Consider the following 21,661-nt stretch of genomic DNA (forward strand, 5'->3'; position numbering starts at 1 on the left):
TGGCTAGTATTTATAACTAGTCTGAGATTCTGATATTACCTCACCTTTTGTCAGTGTAATTCGGGCAAAAAATAGTGAAAATCAGCAAAAGTTTGACCTGTGACCCACTCATGGAATCGAATTACATGTGAAACCTCCTTTTATTTGAAACATATATTGCTGAACCTCCTCTGATAAACAAGAACTCTCGGTAGAACACCATGCTCGACTGTGTTTGATAGTAATACAATAGCCCGGAAAAAGTAAAAAATAAACTATAAACAAGATGGCCCGGAGCCGCTCACCAGGAACAACTGCTTTTCAATGTTGGAAATTATCCATTCTCAATATTTTCTATTTTTAGCTTTAGTGGCCCCTATCAAATTAAGATAACAGAGTTCCCAAGAATGCTACAGACAAAGTTTTATTAGATCTGTAGTAGGATGTTTAAAGGTTTTTTTGTCTATTTTTAGCTCTGTTGGCCCCTATCAAATTAATATGAGCAAACTTGATAAAAGACTACCCAAGAATGCTACAAAGTTTGGTGATCATCCATCCATTAGTTCTGTAGAAGATGTCTAAAGGTTGTTCTATTTTTAGCTCTCGAGACCCCTAAAATTTTAAGTAAATCTGCCCAGCAGTTTTCAGAGAAGAAGACGATTGTTGACACATGATGACGGACACCAGAGCATCCTGCTTTGATACTAATAGCTCACGCTGAACCTTCGGTTCTGGTGAGCTAAAAAGGGTCATAGTTTGATTAAAATCCATTTCAGCATTATGGGTCTCAAACAGTGACCGCCTATTAAAAGTTTGTTTAGTTTCAACCCATTCCCTTGTAGTTGTGGAGACACCAACTTGAATGCAAAACCTTTACCCAAGTGTGACAGGGATACCAACATCTAAAATACAAGAACCACACCTATACATGTACATTGTATAAAGACAAAACAAACAATTCAATCTTTTCAGCTTTTATTGAGTCTCCTACCTTTTATATAATTTAACATAGCATTAATTTCATTTCGAACTGCTGATAATTTAAATATCCATTTTACACAAACTTGCAGAACTGACCATCAATCAAAATTTTGTCATATAAATATGAACAGTACAATCTCAGTTTGACAATTAAGTTCTAGTGAGGGAATATCTCCTTTGCAGTAGATGTTAGTTTTGAACTTTTATTTTTTTAAAAACTTGAATAAAGAAACATAATAACAACTACCTTCCATCATTCCCTAAATATAAGTCTTTATAAGAAAAAATTCAAGTAAAGTTTTTTTTCTTTTCTTCTTCATAAAATTTATCTTTTAAGACCAGAAAAAAAGTCAATATACAGTATATAAAGTTAAAAAAAATCCTTTTTTAAATTTATTTTGATTTATCTGTCACCCAGTGTGATCTGTCTGACAGAAATACTACTTGAGCTTTTATGGCCTAAATCTGTTTATAAAAAGGAGAGAAAACCCAGAAAAATTCCTACATTTGACCTTAAAGGTAAAGATCATACAGAAATCAAGATCATTTCAATATGCAGAAATGAAACTCTTTAAATAACCTCTTCATGACTGGAAACTTTCGTAAAATAAATAAACAAGCTATGTCCAGTTATCTGCATGATAATAAATTATCAGTTTGCCCCTACATTTCCTGGCGTTGCTATAGTTTCGCCTAGTTCTTCCAAAAGTTCTTTTCTATAATCACTGAAATCTCCGTCCACTTCGTTAATAGTTCTATCTTCTACCACCCATAAAGTACAATTTGTTTCACAGATTAATCTCTGGTCATGACTGACAATCACCACACCTGAAATAAGCAACGACATGGTGATAAAATACTAGTAAAGCTAAATGCCTTCACCATATGAGTAAACAATTTCAAGAAAATCAAACTTAAAAAAAAAAATGAAGAAAATCAAACTTAAAAAAAATGCTTAAGCAAAAAAGAGTCAAGTAATTGTTTACATGTGATTAATGAGAAAAATGTACTACAATTTAAAGAAAAGTAAAAAGATTTAAGATTGAAGTAATAGTTAACATGCCATGAAGGATTAAGAACTGATTTTGCAATATGTATCTCCATATTCCTACTCTGTGACTTACATGACTATAGCAGTATGAGCACTTTTTGCAGATATTGATTATCTTTTTAGTATTTTACGCCAAGTTACTTTTTTTTTGTTCACTTCACACTATTTTACTTTTAAAAACATTTTCAAAATTTTCATGCAAATTAGATAAATCTTGAGGCATGCTGCTTTAAACGCTGATTTAGTATTATGGGAAAATACAGTAATATCAAGGGATATAACTCTACATAATCATTTCAAAAGAAAGGGGCAATTGCTTGTCATTTTCTTAAATTAATAAAGGGAATTAACCCTATTAAAATAAAACAAAGAGCAATAATTGAATGTACTTAAAAGATGGGCATTAACTTTGTCAATTATAAATTTGAGTATTTATTATGCCTTAACTCGAACCAAAGGTATTATAATTTCTGTGTATGTTTAAATGGGTGCCTTTATGCTTTCCCACCATTAACATTTTTCCCAGTTGTTAACTTTGTCCTAAATTCAAGGTCATCAACTCTTCTCTATTTTCAAATTTATTATTACAAGAGTTGATGTTCTTGAGTTGATGTAGATAATCAAATACAAACTGGCTTGTTGAAAAACATTAACTGTCTAATCCATTAAATACAAAATCTGATAAATACATTTTAATACTTTATTGTCAATTTATTTTTAATTTGCCCTGTATTAATGATATCTTAAGAAATCAGTAAACAATGAATTCTTTCTTAAGATGGCAAGTACATACAGTGAAAGTGGCAAAAATCAGGACTAAAGCGTATCACGACAAAAGTTTAAAGGGTCAAAACTTTAACAAAGAGTTAGGTGTTACTGTGATATTTTCTGCTGCTGATAGAATACAATCTAGGAAAATAATGTAAATTTATTTGGTAATCCTACTCAATAATTGCTGCGAGTTCTACTTAACTACTTTTAACACCAATGTAATAATTGTAGTGGTATTTAAATCTTTAAGTATTCCCTTCCTGAAACTATCAATCCATCACATAAACACCAAACAGAAACCTAACAAAAAAACTTCCTAACCCACGATTGTTTGTTTGTTTGATTGGGTTTTACGTCACACCGACCCACAATTGACTGCTATATTTAAAATAACTAAAATTCTTTCTAATGCCACTTTAAAGGTCTCACGTTTTGATACTTTACATGGAGAAAATTTTAAGTACCAGTTATATCTTAAGGAACCCCATCGAGGCACAAAGGCCTTAAAGCATAAAATTTGAATTGATTATGATATAGTTCAGCTGAGGCACTTAAAACAGAATAATATGCAAAAGACAATTAAGAAATATACTCAGAATTAGTTGAAAATCAATGTTTTGTGCATTTTTTAAGGCTGATTTGAGTGATGAGTTGCGACACTTTTCATTTTTGGTCATTTACACAATAAAAATGATGGGGTGAAGGGTTAACACATGAAAATCTGCACGCAAGTTATTGCTAAATCTGAGAGAAATATTTCCAGTCCTGTCTCAGTGGTGTCCCTTTAACATTGTGCTGATCACAGATGTTGAACAAATGTACATGTGTGTATATTTTCTCAACAAAAAACAAACAAAAAAAACCCCCATAAATATCTAATTGATATTATATACATAAACACATGCGTGTATACTAAAATGTAATAAATGTTCCATGTGCAGTGTTGAAATACATAAAATAATAATATTTTAGAATTAACCCACCCTTCTATTTTAAATTTTTTTCGGTTGCGCTTTCAATGCTTTTTTGTGCATATCATCAGTCGAATATTTAAATCATAAATGTATATACATGTTTATTACCCTTCCAGATTTTTTCCGCCTTTTTGATTGGTTATTGATCACCAGAAAGAAATTGATATTACCGAGCCAGACGGGTAATATACACACTAAATTTCCCCGTTTGGTACCCACGTTGTAAACAACATGCGCTGTGGCGATGCGCGTACGGTTTGATTTTACGTGATGTAAATTCCGATTTACAAGCACTTTGTAACTGTCAAATTATAAATATTTACCAAAATAGAGTTAATGATACATCTTCTCATCAGTATTGAAAACAAATATGACCTTGTGCAAGCTTGATATTAATTCCAAAAAAGTGCGTTCAACAGACTGCTCCTTTTCTCTTGTTTACATTTGTTAGGTTCGAGAGAAACTACGTCATGTATTTATGTGACGTCATGTTGTGGGGAAGGGGTACCCTAAAGGGAATCTTATTTCAACGTTTCATTTGAAGTAGCAAATGATTTATTTCAAAATCGTCTTAACTCCGCAGGGGAAGGGTAATAAAATTATTATTTTGGTTTTTGAGTGATATATGTGGATATATTACCTCCCAAGATAAAATATCACCCTCGCCTAACGGCTCGGGTGATTTAAAATCTTGACAGGTAATATATCCACATATATCACTCCAAAACCAAAATAACATATAATATTTAGAATAAAACACAAGCTTACCTCCTGTAAAGTCATTAATAGCTTCAGCTAGGGCGTCTATTGACTCAATGTCAAGATTATTTGTAGGCTCATCCTGAAAAATTTTAACATATTTTTTCTTAAATGAAGCCTGGTCCAAAAAATGTTAAATTTGAAAAAGTTTATTGTACATATTCTGTATGAAAACTGTGACATTTAACAAATTCATAAAGAATAAAACAAACAAAGTAAGTACATCCTGCTACTAGAGTTAAAGAGAAAAGTTTCGTGAATATCTCTAACACCGTCCCAAATTTAAAAAGTGACTGCAAATTGGTAGTTCAAACCTGTGACCTATGCTGTGACTAAAAGGTTGATTTTGGGAGCCTGCATAAATTATTGTGAACTCTGCAAGTTGTCTCAAAGTTTGATGGTTTTTCTATTTTTTTTATGCTCATTATTTATCACATTTTTTGTTATATCTCCGTGGTCTATCAACTTAACTGACTTTCCTGGAAAACTAACCAGAAATTACTGGTCAATGTATCCGCAAGCAGACCTGGGGATGATTACATTGACAAGAAATTTATTTAATTACAATTACTTTCAGATTTGATTGTAATTCATAATGATTGATTACTCAGACTTGTCTCTGTTAAATCAATTAAATTACAATTATTTTAAGGGAGTAATTGACTGATAATTGATTACATTCAATATATAACTGTAAAACAAAGGTTAAACTGTATCATGTGAAATAAAGGCATCCATTGAATTTAAATAGTTTTCCTGTTAAATCTGATAGTAATCAATGTCAATCAAATTGCAATCATAAATATTGGCTGCATTTAAACAATTAAACTAAACTATAAATGAGCCGCGTCACAACAAAACCAACATAATGGGTCTGCGACCAGCATGGATCCAGACCAGCCTGCACATCGCACAGTCTGATCAGGATCCATGCTGTTTGCTATCAGGTTCTCTACTTGTAAAAGAGTTGGTAAGCGTACAGCATGGATCCTGATCAGACTGCGCGGATGGGATAAAAATAGGAAAACACATACAAGAACAAGGACATCAGGTTGTCTGCAAGTCAGATCAGCGAGGGCAACTCTCGCTTTCTGTCCACCGGATAAATCACGGTTCTTTATTGTATGAGCATGTCCGGGTAAACCGAAACTTCCTAAAGTCTTCCTGCACAGCTGATAGTCCATATTAAAATTTCTCTGTAAATAAAATAAGTTTTTTTTATTATATTTGTATTTTATTCATACTATAATAGACACAATGCTGATACTATTTGACATTTTATGGTCTGTGTGGGGCATACACATACATCAAATGTTTTAGTGGAATAATCCAGTATTTTTAAAGGAAAGTGAAACCATGTGCTTGACCAATCAAAAATTCAAACAGTTTTACTTTCCAAAAAAAATAAAAAAAAAATAAAAAATTCCAGAATACATGCTTTCCTCGACACTTTATCCCATAAAAAATAATGAAATATTAAAGTTAATATTGGTAGAAAATAAAACCTAGGCCGTCTTTTGTATTGGTTTTCTTCAAAAAAATATATCCTATAACACTTTGATAGAGAAAGGTTTAAAAGTTTTCATTAACCCCCCCCCCCCCCCCCGAAAAAAAACAACAAACAAAACCAAGTGGATTAAGCGTTATTTAGTTGACATTTGACCTTTGAAAGAAAAGAACAAATTTTATATCTTTATTGTTTTAAATAGCTTAAATCAAAGATAATAAAGACATTTAGTGGTCTTTAAAACAAAGTTTAACATACGGTGAAATTTTACTTGAAGGACTTATAATTTCTCAATTAACCTTAAATCTGTTTTTGTCAAAACTATATTTCCTCATATGACACTGGGGCTTGTCATTTTAATGAAGTGGTCTCTTGACTTAACAAGTTTCATAATTAACCATAACGAAAATATGCTTAATGTTTGTTTGTTTCATTTTACGCCTTTTCCCAACAGTATTTCAGTCATATAGGCGGGTAGTTTCCTAACCATCGTTCCTGGAGAGCTACACCACTACTAGACTACCTTCCTCCGTGCTAAACTACCAAAGCATATTATCCTGGGGATAGAACCGACGCCAGAGAGGTAACTGGATTAGAAGTCATTGACTCTAACCCCTCGACCTTGGGTTCCTCTTGTGCATTATTTTACACTCAAACAAACCTGAGTAGAACCACCCAAGCTTCCATTGACAAAAGACCTTCCTTACATAAGGAGTAAAAGTCCTTGGGTGATATGAGATTTAAACCTACAGTCTTGAAAGGCAAGTGATTAGAAGTCCTAGACTTTAACCACTCAGCTATGGAGGCCCAACAAACCCCTCCCCTCCCCCAAAAAAAACCAAAAACAAACAAAACAACAACAAAACAACAACAACAACAAACAAACATGTAACTTACCTGTAAATGTTCAATGGGTGTTTCATCTGGTGTAAGTTGATCTGCAGAGTGCTGATCATATTTTCCAATCCTCTGAAAGCCAAAAACGTATCATTATTAAGACTAGTATTTTATAAAAATGCAACAAGAGTTTGAGTAATATGTGACTCATTCGCTATCTGTTCATTTAAAAAACAAAACTTTTTTAAACTCTCATTGAAAACTATCAAGGCTTTTCAGGAATTCTTTGTTCCTTTAACTTATGTAAATCAATGTGTATAATTCAGAAACAATAATATTATTATATAATTCACAATTCAAACAAAAACTTTAAAAGTTTAACAATTTTTTTTCAGTCACATACTCAAATGCCATATAATATTGATTTAATTATTATTATTTATTTATTCTGCTATAATCCTTCACTATGTGAAATCTATAAAATCTATATGTGCTATGCGAGTCCTTTAATATGTGACAGTCCTTTAATATAAGTCCTTATATAATGTGGTAGTCCTGAAATATGTGACAGACCTATTATATGTGACGGATCTTTAATATATTAGTCCTTAAATATGTGTAAGTTCTCTGGTATGTGACAGTCCTTAAGTCTATAACAGGCAGTTTTTTTATAAGTTATAGCAATGATATGAAAAGAAAGCTATCATATGAAAAGACAGCTATCATATAAAGATCATATGATTATTTTGAATCATGTAAAACAAAACTTCCATATAGTGTCATAGTAAGAAAAAAAGTTTTTATTCGATTGAAATCTTTATCTCAGCTAAAAATTCATTATGAGTATCAAATGCCATTTTCGAGTTCAAATCAGGATAAATATATCAGTAATTCCTGTGTGTAGCAATGCAATTTTTAAACCTTATCCTGCAGGAACCAAAAATGCTTAGTGTTTGTCACCAACCATCTTCATATTTCAACAGTTTTATCAGACTGCACTGTTGGAAGATTCTATCTTTGTTTTTGTATTTTGATGTGTTGGAACCCCTTAAACATCGAATGGATTATTCCAAATACAATGCAGGGCAAATCTATTATACAAATTTAGCAGGTTTAAAGGGCATCAGATATATCCATAATATAACTTACCAATCTGTGATTCTTTTGCAACTCTCCCACCGTCTGAAATATTAAAATCAACAAGATTACCTAAGCCTTCAAATTAGTGATATGTGAGTATATTATCGTGTCTTCACCATTTTGAGGACAAAGACATGTAATGGCAGAAATTAGCTAAACGGACTTACAATACTGTATTTATAAATTTTTCACTTTTTTATCAACAAATGCATCAAAATGCTAAAATATCAATGTTCTTAGAATTGCTTTATTCATGTTTTATTTTAACTTTTGAAAGGGGTTGGGAGGGTATTTCATTTTATATTGCACCGACACAATACAGGACATATAGTGTTGTTTCAGCTTTACTGGTGGAGGAGGAACGATAAATTTACTATTTTAACCAAAACCAAAAATTTACTATTTTAAAAGAATTGACTGAAATAAATTTAGTAAAATTATGATTTTAAAATTTTTGTCACTGGCTTTGGCTGTAGTCATATACATGTCTTTACCATGTAATATAAGCATTACACATCTCTATATATATCATGCATGTAATATTATCAGAATCTTACAATGGCTGCCACTACGCCACTCATGAGAATACAATACTGTTTTTAAAGCTCACTCGATGAAATAAAATTTCATCTTACACACAAACGATTAAATATCTTCTATATATGACAATTGTTGTAAATCATATCAAAGTTGATATATAAAACATAACAAAATCAAAGGATGTAATAATATTAATAATACTTACCAGTTCCAGGTCTCCCACTAACAGTTTTAGGAATGTACTTTTCCCAACACCATTGGGGCCAACAATTGCAACTGAAAAATTTGTTAAATAGTGTAAATGTATATATTAATCAGATTAAAACTACCAAATATTTTGTGGATTGATGGCAAGATATTTTCAGTCAGTTTTTGTTTTTTATACAGAAAGATTTTACTCTTTTTTTTTTTATTTTAAATCACACTTCATATGTCCCAATGGCTATAATTTGTACAATGTTTTTTGGATGCCAACCTGACAAAAAGCTAAGCTGTAGCCTCTATTATATCCTAGTTAAGAATTCAAGAATCACAGCTTATGACCATTAACTACCATGGTGTTGGTAGTTTTCATTCCAGATCACAGCAGTAAGCCATATTGAATTTACCAGAGCACATTTGCCACCGCATCGTTCCTGTTCATTATTTTTATTGTTAGAAAGATATAGACATTTACTAAATATCTAAACTCTGGACATTTAAGTATATTTCAGTTTACAGTTACTGAAAGAGTTAAGTAAAGTACTCCATTCAATTCAATTCCTTGCCCAACAGACAGACATTCTCACAGTCATATGGATTGTTATGTGGCTACCCAATTGTTTTGCCTTTTGCTCTTTTAGCCACAAATACAAATGAATAAATTCTCAGCCTCATTTAACATCCTCTATATACTATTTTCAATGAATAAAATATCGAGAAAATTCTGATTCTAAACTGTTTCCTGCTAAGTTAGGCATTTTTGATTTGGATACAAACAGAACTGTGTGCACTTACCTCTTGAGTTCATATCAATACCAAAGTCTAAATCCTTAAACAATGCCGGGCCTTTTCCATAACTGAATGTACAATCTGAAATTGAATAGGCATGTATAAAAATATACATGTGGCAATAAGGCCGAGTGGTTTACGCAGCAAGACTGGAAATATGAGGACTGATGGCTGCAAGGGATTCAAACCTTGTCAGAAGCTATTCCTTGCCCAAGCAACATTACATTAGTTGTTTTGTACTAATTATTTTCAGGACAGATTGAAGAGATTATTAAGTTCATAATTTCTTACACAATCTCAATAAATTTGGGGTACAGTAAATATATATAACAGAAAAAATGTGGATATTTTTAAAGCAAAAAAATGTGTTTAAGCCATTTAAACCATACAAACTCTTACTAAAACATTAACTGTGGAATATAATGGGACGGAAGTGATAAATAGGCCCTTGGCCCAGTGTTAAAAAAAAAAGATTTTATTTTCATTGCTTTATGGAACTAAAATTGATCATATTAGGCTCACAACAAACTGATAAACAAACAAAATGTGAAGAAACGCTGATTTTTCTATTTTTGAATAAAATTGTGGAACATCAATACAAATATAAAAATAATCAAATCAAAATAAGGATCAATTTTAAGATCAATATGTACAAAGGCCAAAAATATAAATTTCTAATTCTTTACATAACAAAGCTGAGGCTTTTAAAATAGGAAGATATTTATATGTAGATATGTATTTTGTGCTACTCTTAGCCCAACTTGAGTAAAACGCGTTTAATATTTTGCGTAATTTTTCACAATCGTAATAATTATTCTGGAAAAACAGTGTGAGCAAATGATCTGAAATTTTGCATTCACATTAGTAGTACAGCCCTACATCGAATGGAGAAGTAATCTCGATTAAATTATTTCCAGTCCCGTCATTTCAAAACAATCAGTGGAGTCCCTTTTATTTTTAGTGAACACTAAGCCATTAGATAGGTGATAGGGTAAATAAATGCCTTGTTGATACGTACTTGATATACCAAGGATGGGTGGATTGAGCGGAGCTGGTTTTGGGAACCGGAACTTCACCATATATTCTTTCGGTTTCTGTAACAACTCGGTTTTCTTCTCGTCTTCTGCAAACATTTCCTGCTTGGTGCGATTCTTCATCTGTTTTCTTGTAAGAGCTTCCTTTGCTTTTGATTCCTAAATCATTATAATGTTTATAAAATCTCTATCTACCAAAAATCTGTATCAATTATTACAGCACGAAGTAACTTTTTCAGGACCCATCCTAATGAGACTTTTTTATGGTGATAAGCTAACAGAATAGTTTTTCCAATGATTTTTTTTTGGGGGGTGGGGGGAGTCACACCGAGCTGTGAATATCATAATTATTACACTTTACCAGCATTACTGGTAGAGGAAGACCCTCTGACCCCATTGCATTAGTTTCAGACATTAGCTGGCACCTAAGCAGAACCACATGGCTTATATGAGTTAATTGGATACCTTTCTTTCATATAAGTGCTTGTTTTAGGGACCGATGATTTAAAGTCAATGCCTGTAACATCTCAGCATCAAAGGTGCTGACAAATCAACAACATAAATTAATAAAAATAAAAGAAATATTACATCAAATGCTAATACACTTACTGATGCATATGAAAGATTTTTATTTTCCAATATTTGTGCTTTTATTCTTACCATCTTACTGGGCAGCAAAAACCAAAAAATATAAAAATCACAAACATATGCTTCTCTGGAGACTTTATCCTTGTTGAAATACTTACAGCAACTTTCTTGGATTTCCCTGAGGCTTTATCCTCCTTGATTTGTTTTTCTTGCTTTTCATAAGCTTTCAACTGTTCCTTTCGTTTCTGTACCAACATCTTCTTGAAGGTAGCTTAAACATAAAGCAATGAATACAATAAAAATCTTTTACAGATATTTATCATATGATGTTGAAATTTTTCATGTTATATAAACAGTGTATTTCTTTTTATTTCAAACATTATAAAAATGTAACCAATCAACTTCCTGCGTTTCAACCATGTGATCTTCAAATATAAATCATTATTTGGATCAAAACTTATCAATTTGGCCTAGTTTTCATCCATATCAAAACCATATTGTACATAATCCTTCCTAGTTTTCTCTATCCAAAAAAATCCATATCAAATTCATATCATACCTGACAAATGAAGATTCTATCAAAATGTTCAAAAATTGGTGGTGTAAAATAAAAGAGGTCTTAATAAAGTTTTAATTACAAATACAGATTCTATTTAACTCGTGCACAGCTACAAAACTTATACTGAACTAAGCTAGCACCTTTATCCAAAAATAGATTTAACAGCAGTGTACATGTCCCTTTGAAATCAGTATTGGACTCAACAATGTATAATAACCTCAATACTTCCTTTTTTTAAGTACATAATTATTATTATCCATGGTAAAATTATCTCCTAAGTCTAATTTTTAGTGATGGAAATCGGTTGAAATTTGTCCCAATCGATCATTGGTTCAGTCGGATGGGACATAATCGATAACTTTTCGAATAAAGTCGCATTAAAAAGAAATATGGAAGTAAGATTTCTTCACAAGGCACTTGATTTTATTCAGTAACATGAACTTCATTTAGCACTTTTTAACACAGTTTTAACCTTATGTATTCATAATTTTAAGAAATAGATTTTATTTTGCAATGGATGTCAAATAATAACATTCAAATCACATTATATTACAATGTACTATTGTTTACATCACTAATTGAGCCTGTCCAACTCCAAATTGTTTCTGAGATGATTTTTTGCGATCGGCGAGGTGTTCCTAAAAGAAAATTACCGTCAGAATTAATTACCTTTGATTTTTAAACATTTTCAACAAATTTTTGTGAAAGGATTTACATAACAGTAAATGATTATTGACGACTTGCGCCAATCTGAACATCACTACTAATTTTACAGGTTTAGTACAATGACAGAAGAGACCGGGCTGAACACTTTAATGCTGCTGAATGAAATATACTTAAAGAAAATATTCACCATAGTTTCCCCTGTAGTAGAAGAGTTTTTGTTGATCTAGATGTATAATATCTGAACAAACATTGTCGAGGAAACTCTGATCGTGAGAGACGACTAGCAACGTCTTCTTCCATGACTGAAGATAACTGTAAATAAAATCATGTTGATAAGAGTACAATAGAACCTCGGCTAGTCACAGTTCAAGGGAATTGGATAATATATAAGGTGAAAATCACGACTTTTCATTTTATTTTAACAAATCAAGAAAATCTACTAATGGAAGTTTTATACACAGAAGTTCTAGTGTATTTGCTTATGTCCATCTAAGATTTTTTAGTGGGTAGGTAACATAACAATAAATAGACAATATTTTATTTTAAGACTTACATATTGTTGAAATTGAATAAAAGAAATCTATCTCTAATTAAACTTTCTCCACTTAAGATTTACTTACATGAAAGAACTTGAAATAAATTTTTCAAGACTTCAAGTGCATCATTTTATGAAGGTCCAGACTAATATCTTTTGTGTAAAGTTTCAGATCATTAACTCAGTCCATTTCCCCAGAATAATAATTTTTATTGTGCATAATGACCAAAAATGGTAAGTGTCATAATTTTTTCCCATTCAAACCAGGCTAAAAATCATGCAAAAAAAAATGATTTACAATTTAACTCTAACTCTTTCATTATTATCTTTTACAAATTTTTCTCATTTTAAATGCATCACTTGATACATGTCAAGTTTATAAGTTTTTACATTTTTTAGGCTTCTTGACCTCAGTGGGGCCCCTTCAAATCATTAGTAAGCCAAGCATGGGAACTTTTTCTAAAATGTATGTGCAATGATCAAATAAGTTTTCTTCATGCATATTCTAAGAACAGATAAAATATAGGTTAATTCTAAATAAATATTAAAGATCCTGTAACTCAAAATTTTTATGGTTTTATATCATAAATATAATGCTCAAATGAAGATTTATCAATATTTAAAGTTCAAAAAGGTATTATTTGTAAAGATATTATCGCATTTACATCTCATGTTAATAAAGGGAGGTAATTAGAAATTTATTTTCTATAAAGACTGAATTACAACAAACAGGAACTTCAAATAAAGGAAAACTTACTTATCTAGCCAAATAACAGCGTTTAGATCTAAATGGTTTGTAGGTTCATCTAACATCAGTAACGTAGGCTCCAAAAACAATGCTCTGAAAGTAAAAATAATTTATCTAAAAATTAAAATGTATCATTACACTTTTGTGTGTACATAATCATCCCCTTTTGCCAAGTATTTATATCATGAAATAACAAAACTGACTATAAAATTGCCCTGTTAACATATTCATACTTAAATTCATTACGGAGGTTTGAATGTAACTCTTATGGGAACTCCCAGTTTTCTGTATGTGCATAAAATTTATAGTTATAACAAACTGAATTATTTTTATAACAATTTCATGTATGTAAAGCTTTTTTTATGTTTATTTCGATAGCCCAATGAAAACATTTCGGGATTCCTTACTATATAAATTTGCTGCTAAAAGAAATTCATGAAAAAAGATCACGCCAGCAATATAGAATGAACAATAAATGAGCTGTGTCATGACAAAACCAACACAATGGGTTTGCGACCAGCATGGATCCAGACCAGCCTGCGCATCCGTGCAGTCTGATCAGGATCCATGCTGTTCGCTTACAAACCCTATAACAAGTAGAGAAACTGATAGCGAACAGCATGAATCCTGATCAGACTGCGCGAATGCTGTTGGTTTTGTCGTGACACGGCTCAAATGCTTTCTAAAATCAATCTACACTTTAAATTCTGCCCTTTTTGAAAGAATTTCAGAATATACAAAACCACTGGCACCATTTTAAGTTTAAGTCACATAAGTTTGGGAGCGTTAATTTTACAGCCATTCATTACTCACTTTGCTAATGAAACTCTCATTCTCCATCCACCTGACAGGCTTTTGGTCGGCCGTTCCATCATTCCTACGGTAAATCCGAGACCGGACAGAATTCTTCTAGCCTTTGGTTCAGCTGCGTCGGCCCCAATAGCGCGCAACTCTTCATATACCTGTTTATATTGAAATTATTTTTTACATAGACAATAAATCAAAGTACTGAAAGTACTAGAAATCGGCAAAGCATGTGAAACAATCAGCTTTTATTTTCTGTCGGAAAAAACAATTCTGTATTGTTTCAAACTAAGTATTTCAGTACTTAAGCTTTAAAAAGTGCAACATGTCACTGAGAAAAACCTTCTTCAAATATGTCTTGAGAGCTTTTTATAAAGCAACAGTGATGTTTGTTTCTAAAAATAGAAAATTAGGAAACAAGTTGTCCGCCTTACTAATTTACATATAGACAGCCGCCCGGTAGATTAGAGGTATCTAGGGGTTTCCTTATTGTCTAAAATTTTTATCACTGGCAAGTTTCATTTTCCATATTCTTTTGATTTGACAACTAATTGAAACATTTCATCTAAAAATAGAATAGTTAACCTTAAGAAAAGCTGAAAGCTGCTTTAAGGAATAATTTTAGCAACTTTTCAGTGGTATTTTGAATATAAAAGCCAAGGAAAAGAAAAAAAAAAAAAATATATATATATATATATGTATACCTGATTTAATCTTTCTGAATTTTTCGTGTTGCCAGCATCACTTTCCTTTACAAGTTTTTTTTCCTCCTCCAGCAAAGCCTCTCTCTTTACATCAGCTTTCAGGACAACAGACAAAGCTGGAGTTTCATCAGCTATCACCTCTGTAACAAAATTGAGAAAATTGAGCCGCGCCATGACAAAACCAACATAGTGTGTTTGCGCCTAGCATTTATCCAGACCAACCTGTCCATCTGCACAGTCTGATTAGGATCCATGCTGTTTGCTATCAGTTTCTCTACTTGTAATAGGGTTTGTAAGGGAACAGCCTGGATCAAATGATCGAAATGATAAATTAAAGCATTGATTATTCATTTGTGAGGTATATATATGGAAGGGCAATAAACCAATATATCATCGAAATTTGTCCCCTGTGTCCATATATCGTTGATATGCTTTGCACTGAATCAATTACAGCTCTAACCTTCAACATCCTCTCATATAGGATTCAAACCATATATTTGAGGTGCTAAGAATGTGGTAAAAAAACTAAATCTAGGTGTCATTAGGAAAGCATGCTTGACTATTCTCAGTGCTTGATAGTAAAACAAGAGCCTGGATAATGTAGATTTTTTCATAGTTTACAAATGGCAAATTTTCTGTCAAAATCCTTGATAGAGTTATAAGCCCTGGAGAGTGACTCCCTATTATGCTCTCAAATAAGTGTGTGAAGTTTCAATCCATTCCCTTTAATACTTTTTGAGATACTTACAATGTTTTTCCTCATACTGTTTACAAAAATTACCTGTGTAGAAAAAGGACATAAAAACAATCAAAAGTGACTTATTACTTTCAGTTTCTTTGTATATCTGTTAAAACAATACAAGTAGGTTCACAAAGAGAAAGTGAAATCTTACCTTGTTCGCAATATAGGACATCTATATTGGGAGGGATGTTAAGGGCACGGCCTGATATATGCTTCAACAAAGTTGTCTTTCCGTGTCTGTAATTGTAATAATAAACTTTGATTAAAGATTTTAAACAATTGTTCAACTCAAAAAAGATATTAATACTTGTCATCTTCTACATCATATTATGTTAACTCAAAACTTAGGATATTTGTTAATCAAATTCAGGTTTTCCATATTTCCTTTTGGTACACTGAAGTTGTGAAATTTGATCTTATCTAATAGAAATACAAAATCATTGCTCTCTATAAATTGTAAGATAGCCGATGAAAATGTGCAATAAATCAGTGGCATCACACTACTGAATATGTTTTTTTTCAAAGCATACTTTAGCAGAAAGAGCTGGCGGTAACTTCTGTATACACATTCATTTTGCCCATATGTAGTGTCTCAGAGAGAGCACCTTCCCCATTATGCATACACTTCTTCATCACAATGTCACCTTAGTGCACTAACAGGTTATGTGTGTATTTTATACTCGCCACTGGTTGCCCATATGGGCGAGTCCTCCAGAAGAGTATTAGACATTTTAGATTTTGGAGGATAGTGCAAGAATCAGATACAGAAATATGCCCCAATTCCAGAAGCTTTTTCTGGTCCTTTTAAGTGCCAAGTGTTTCAGCAATCATACATGGGACCTCGATTTAAAGTCTCATCCGAAAGACTGATTAGTAATTTAAGTTGGCCAGCCCGGGAACCGAACCCACAATGTCTTGATTATCAGTCACGCGCTCTAACCTATTGAGCAATGCCGGCTGGCTGTCTAACAGGTTAACTTTTTAGGTTGGGACTTATGTCACAGAAACACAGTAGATGTAATATGCAGACTTTCCAGCTTTACTGGTGGAGCAAAACCTCAGGTGGTATTTAAGACATGAGCGGGTACCCAAGTAGAACCAACGATGTTTTGTTAACTACATGGATAGCTTCCTCCGAGACGGCATTTTATTTTTGTGTGGACACTTCCCCACATTTAAGCAAGATTTTTAACTTGAAAGCCTGAGTAGTAGTGAGTTTTTTTCAAAAGCAAAAAAGGGTTTTTTTTTTTAAAAAAATCAGCAAATGCAACCAATCAAAATCGAGTCTACTGGTGCAGTCTAGTTATATAAATGTCGTTGGTCATTATGAAAATGTTTTATGTAGAATAGGATAACTTCTTTACGAAGGTGAGCGCCACACGGCGGTGCGGATAGCGCCTCGTGACCCGTGTTCGGTGAACCTACTAAAGCCATAATCTTTTTCTGCCTAGCCAGTGATATAAAAGAACTGGCATTTACAAACAGATCTTTCCCACGTGCCGATATAGAAAAATTCTCAACCTGAAATATTGTTGTAACACAATAATAATGTATCATTGCTGATGAGCTGTAGTTTATAAATAGTAACTAAGCCATACATGTATATAATATTTCCTACAGAATTCTGTTACAAAAGTATTTGAATTTCAGTTTGTTTGGTTGGTTATTGAAACCTATTTTAACACATTTTTGGGACATATCTTGCCAGTCAATAACATAACTTGTTTTCCTTGACTACAAACAAGTAATTACCGATTTCTCTGAAAGTGACAGACTTCTTATCCAACTCAATGTCCGAGATTAAATGTCACCGAGAAATTACGCCTCGCCGGAGGATTAAACCAGCCACCTCTGGATTTCTAATCAGATGCTCTTCTATTGAACTAAGCGTGCAGACTTTATTTTTTTCATTTAAGGGGAACAGCATCAAAAAACATTTTTTTTCAATGAAAATTTCAGATTTTAAGATGAAAATGCAAATAACATACCTTAATATCAAGCTGGTTTTCTAGAACAGCTGCTTTGGCTGATTTTTCAGCTTGTGAGACAGAGAACTGGTGTATACTGTTGGGGTCCAAACTCTCTAATTGTTTGTTATATTCCATCTAAAACAAGATTAGAAAATCATTACCTATTCCATAAATAGAGGATATTGAATAAGTTGAAGTTAAATACTGAATCTATTGAACAAATTGAATAAAGTTATATTGCGAGCATTATATCATTTTATTGAACAAGTTCAATAAATTATAATTTTAGTTGCACAAATTTAATATACATTTTGTACTACTTATCACATACCAAATTTAACAACCGTTTGAAGTGAAAAAGAACCATTTTTCATTGACAAGCCTAAAGTATAACACTAAAATTTAGCCTGTCTAAACATTATGTTTATATGATAAACAAGTATTACAAGTTTTAAGTTGAAAACTTTGATGGTTGTAAAATCATCCTGCTAATAATTAACAATTAAGCAATTTTGACAAAAAGTGCAAGTTAAAAAGGGGCACTACTCTAACTATATAATTTTCAGAATAATGCCCCTTGTCTTACAACTATGCCATGCCAAGATATACAAATATTGCAAGTTGTTTATGCTAATACCTATTAAATGTTTGAAATCATTCTGTTGACAAAATATTCAAGTTAAAAAGGGGCATAACTTGTACAAACATAGCTTTTCAAATGATGCCCCTTTGACACATGAAAGAAGCCAAAGTTCCCAGGCAGGATTCTAGCCCACAGTGGCAAGGTGTAAGTGGTTCAGTCGGCCAACTTCATCACACAGCCATGGAGGCCCTTAGTTGTTTATGTGAACATTTAAACATTGTTTTATGTGAACATTTAAACATTCTTTTATCTTGTATAACAACACTTAGCGTGATTTTCTAATTTATTGAATTTCTAGTTAATTACCTGTTTTTTAAGCTTTTTTAATTCTTTCTTACTCAGTTTAGGTTTGACAGTCTCTTCTTTATCTACTTCATCTACAAAATATTACAATCAGAGATTTTTTTTCCACATATTTGGCAAAGATGGTGGAAGCCCATCAAGAGTGGAATAATGTGTTGTTATTAGCAATTTTGTATGAAACTAGAAATGTGTCATCATGCCATGGATGCCCCCGCATGCAGCCAAAATTTCAGATGTTATAATAAAATAATAATAATATTTAGTTCCAAATTTGTTTGCACAAATTATTTTTTTTCATTTTAAGTTCAAAGCCCTTAAAACTTTTCAATATTAACACAAACCATTTTCATACAATATTCAAGGCACTGAAATTATACAGTCTAAACCTTTTGAAAATAGCATATTTCATATTTCTAGCCAAAAAAATGGCTACATACATTTCAGTGCTGAAAGTGAAAGTTCAAAATTTTTCCAACATTAAAGAAAGATAAGTTTGTCCAAAATCATTGAACCACGACCAAATTCAAACTTAAACTGCTTATTCCTAAGATGTATCTATATTATTTTTCTAAGTGAAAGGGACAGAACTCTGCCAAAAAATCATCGAACCATTACCAAATTCCAACTTGACCTGACCATTCCTTTGACATATCCATATGTCAAATTTGAGTTGTTGGGTAGATAATGAACAGAAACTGTAAATTTCATATCATTTTCAAAGTGAAAGGGACATTACTCTGCCAAAAATCATTGAACCATGACCAACTTTGAACTTGACCTACGCATTCCTGTTACATATCCATATGTCAAATTTGAGTTGAATGTGTTGTACCATTGGGGAGATAATGATCGGAAACTGAAAATTTCATATTATTTTCAATGTGAAAGGGGCATAACTCTGCCAAAAATCATTGAATCATGACCAAATTTGAACTTGACCTGTATTTTCTCACGACATATCCATATGTCAAATTTGAATTGAATGTGTTGTACCGTTGGGGAGATTATAAAGGCAAACTGAAAATTTCATGTTATTTTCAAAGTAAAAGGGGCATAACTCTGCCAATAATCATCGAACCATGACCAAATTCGAATTGACCTGTATTTTCTCATGATATATCCATATGTCAAATTGAGTTGAATGCGTGCAACCGTTCTTAGATAATGAACTGAAACTGATGATGACGGAATGACAGAATAATGGAACAGGGTAACACTATATGCCCCGGCCATTACATGGCGGGGGCATAATAAAAATAAAAATCAGCAAGGTTTGGTTTAACTTGTCAAAAGTTTGCCTAAAGCTTATGGAACTCTTGAATCCATTCCTGGAACCAACCAGTACTGAGCAATGTGTGTCAAGTTTCTTTCTCAAGGAAACAATGGCTTGATGGGGTTTGAACCTATGAGGATAGCGATCCTCAGATTATTAGTTCATTGCGTTAACCACATGGCCATGCCTCCACCGAAATCAGACAGGTTTGAAACAATCATTGATAATTCATATTCAAAATACTAGAAACCAGGATACCTCTGCTTATATCAGTAGAAATTTCCTCAAATTAAATCACTCCAAAATTTTAGGGGTTTCCTATATTCTATAACATTTTTAGAGGAACATTTTTCTATAATTAGGGAAAAACATAATACTTTTGGCCTTAAAAATCACTGGCAACTTTTATGTTATACACACATTATTCCTGGTTTTCAATGAATTTTTTTTTTTTAGTACATTTGTATGTTAAGTCACACTTGTAAGGTCATAACAATGTTTTTCAATTTTCAAGTTGAGGACAACGTCTGGTGCTAGTCTGTACTTCAGGCATGAGATGGCAGCAGAGTACAACACTAACCTTTTATTTGGAAAACCTTGGTTAAAATTCAAAGTTGTAAGTCGGATTAAAACCTACAGCAGTAAGATACCAATGATTGTAAGTCAACCAAAGAGTACACTGATTTTTCACACTTAATTGGGAAGAACCCATAGCCACTTGATTTTGGGGAAAATTATCGCTAAAATTGCTAATTTGGGAAGTTAAAAAGCAAGTTGAAGTTTAAATTATTGGGAAAACTGCATGGTTTTAGAAAAAATTTCAATTGGGAAGAGGCCCTTTATCGGAGTCTGTTATATAAGCAGAAAAATCACTGGTTCTTCACCTGATTAAAAGAAGTTATTTTAATAAATCAAAAAGCCTTCACTTAATTAAGTGACATATATTTCCTAGCAACACAGAGCATGCCTTTTTTTACAAGCTTAAACCAAAGAAATACTTATAGACTATGTAAGATCGTTGAAACAGAACTTGGGATTCAAACCTGCAGGTTCCTCATCTCCAAACTGACCAGCCATATCTCTGTCGATCTCTTCTGGTTCATCATTAAAATCATCATCATCATCTTCGTCCTCGCCATTGTCAGCGTCTGGAGAGGCACCTCTTCTACCTTTACCATTTTTCACCTGGAAAGTTACATTCAAATTTTACAATTTATGTGACAATATTTAAGTTTAGTATTGTCAAACTGTGTACTAATCTATATTTCTAAAATGCTATACAATGTATTCAAGTTTTAAAATCGGTACTTCTGCAGGGCTAGCACTGGCAAATTTTTCCTTTGAGCCAATTTTTTCGCGGCGAAAATTGCCTGCCTGTATTTTATTTTCAAATAAGGCAATGGTACTGCATGAGATATATAGAAAAAACATAAACTATATACAACTTTATTTTGGTAGCTACATTTTTATCACATTGACCCATGCAACTTATATAATTGACAGTGAGTTATCATAAAAGCTTGCAGCTCAGTTACTATAACATTTGCCAGGTTAGGTTGGGCA

At 32.3% G+C, this 21,661-nt stretch overlaps 1 protein-coding gene across 1 annotated transcript; it reads right to left on the reverse strand.

The window, feature by feature from the left end:
- Positions 1–941: 941 nt before the first annotated feature.
- LOC132756352 (ATP-binding cassette sub-family F member 1-like) lies at positions 942–21,297 on the reverse strand. The gene is made up of 18 exons (XM_060747407.1): positions 21,142–21,297; positions 18,829–18,899; positions 17,898–18,014; positions 17,316–17,430; positions 16,061–16,165; positions 15,168–15,307; positions 14,473–14,621; positions 13,669–13,752; positions 12,564–12,688; positions 11,310–11,422; positions 10,548–10,722; positions 9,536–9,610; positions 8,745–8,815; positions 8,009–8,041; positions 6,920–6,991; positions 5,550–5,711; positions 4,525–4,597; positions 942–1,788 (listed from the first exon to the last, which is right to left on the reverse strand). Exons 1-18 carry the CDS (start codon positions 21,173–21,175, stop codon positions 1,613–1,615), a joined length of 1,890 nt encoding a protein of 629 aa, XP_060603390.1. The 5' UTR covers positions 21,176–21,297; the 3' UTR covers positions 942–1,612.
- Between the last annotated feature and the right edge of the window lie 364 nt (positions 21,298–21,661).

Source organism: Ruditapes philippinarum, unplaced genomic scaffold, assembly GCF_026571515.1.
Source record: "Ruditapes philippinarum isolate M1 unplaced genomic scaffold, ASM2657151v2 ctg4133_1_1_1_1, whole genome shotgun sequence".
Classification (NCBI taxonomy): domain Eukaryota; kingdom Metazoa; phylum Mollusca; class Bivalvia; order Venerida; family Veneridae; genus Ruditapes; species Ruditapes philippinarum.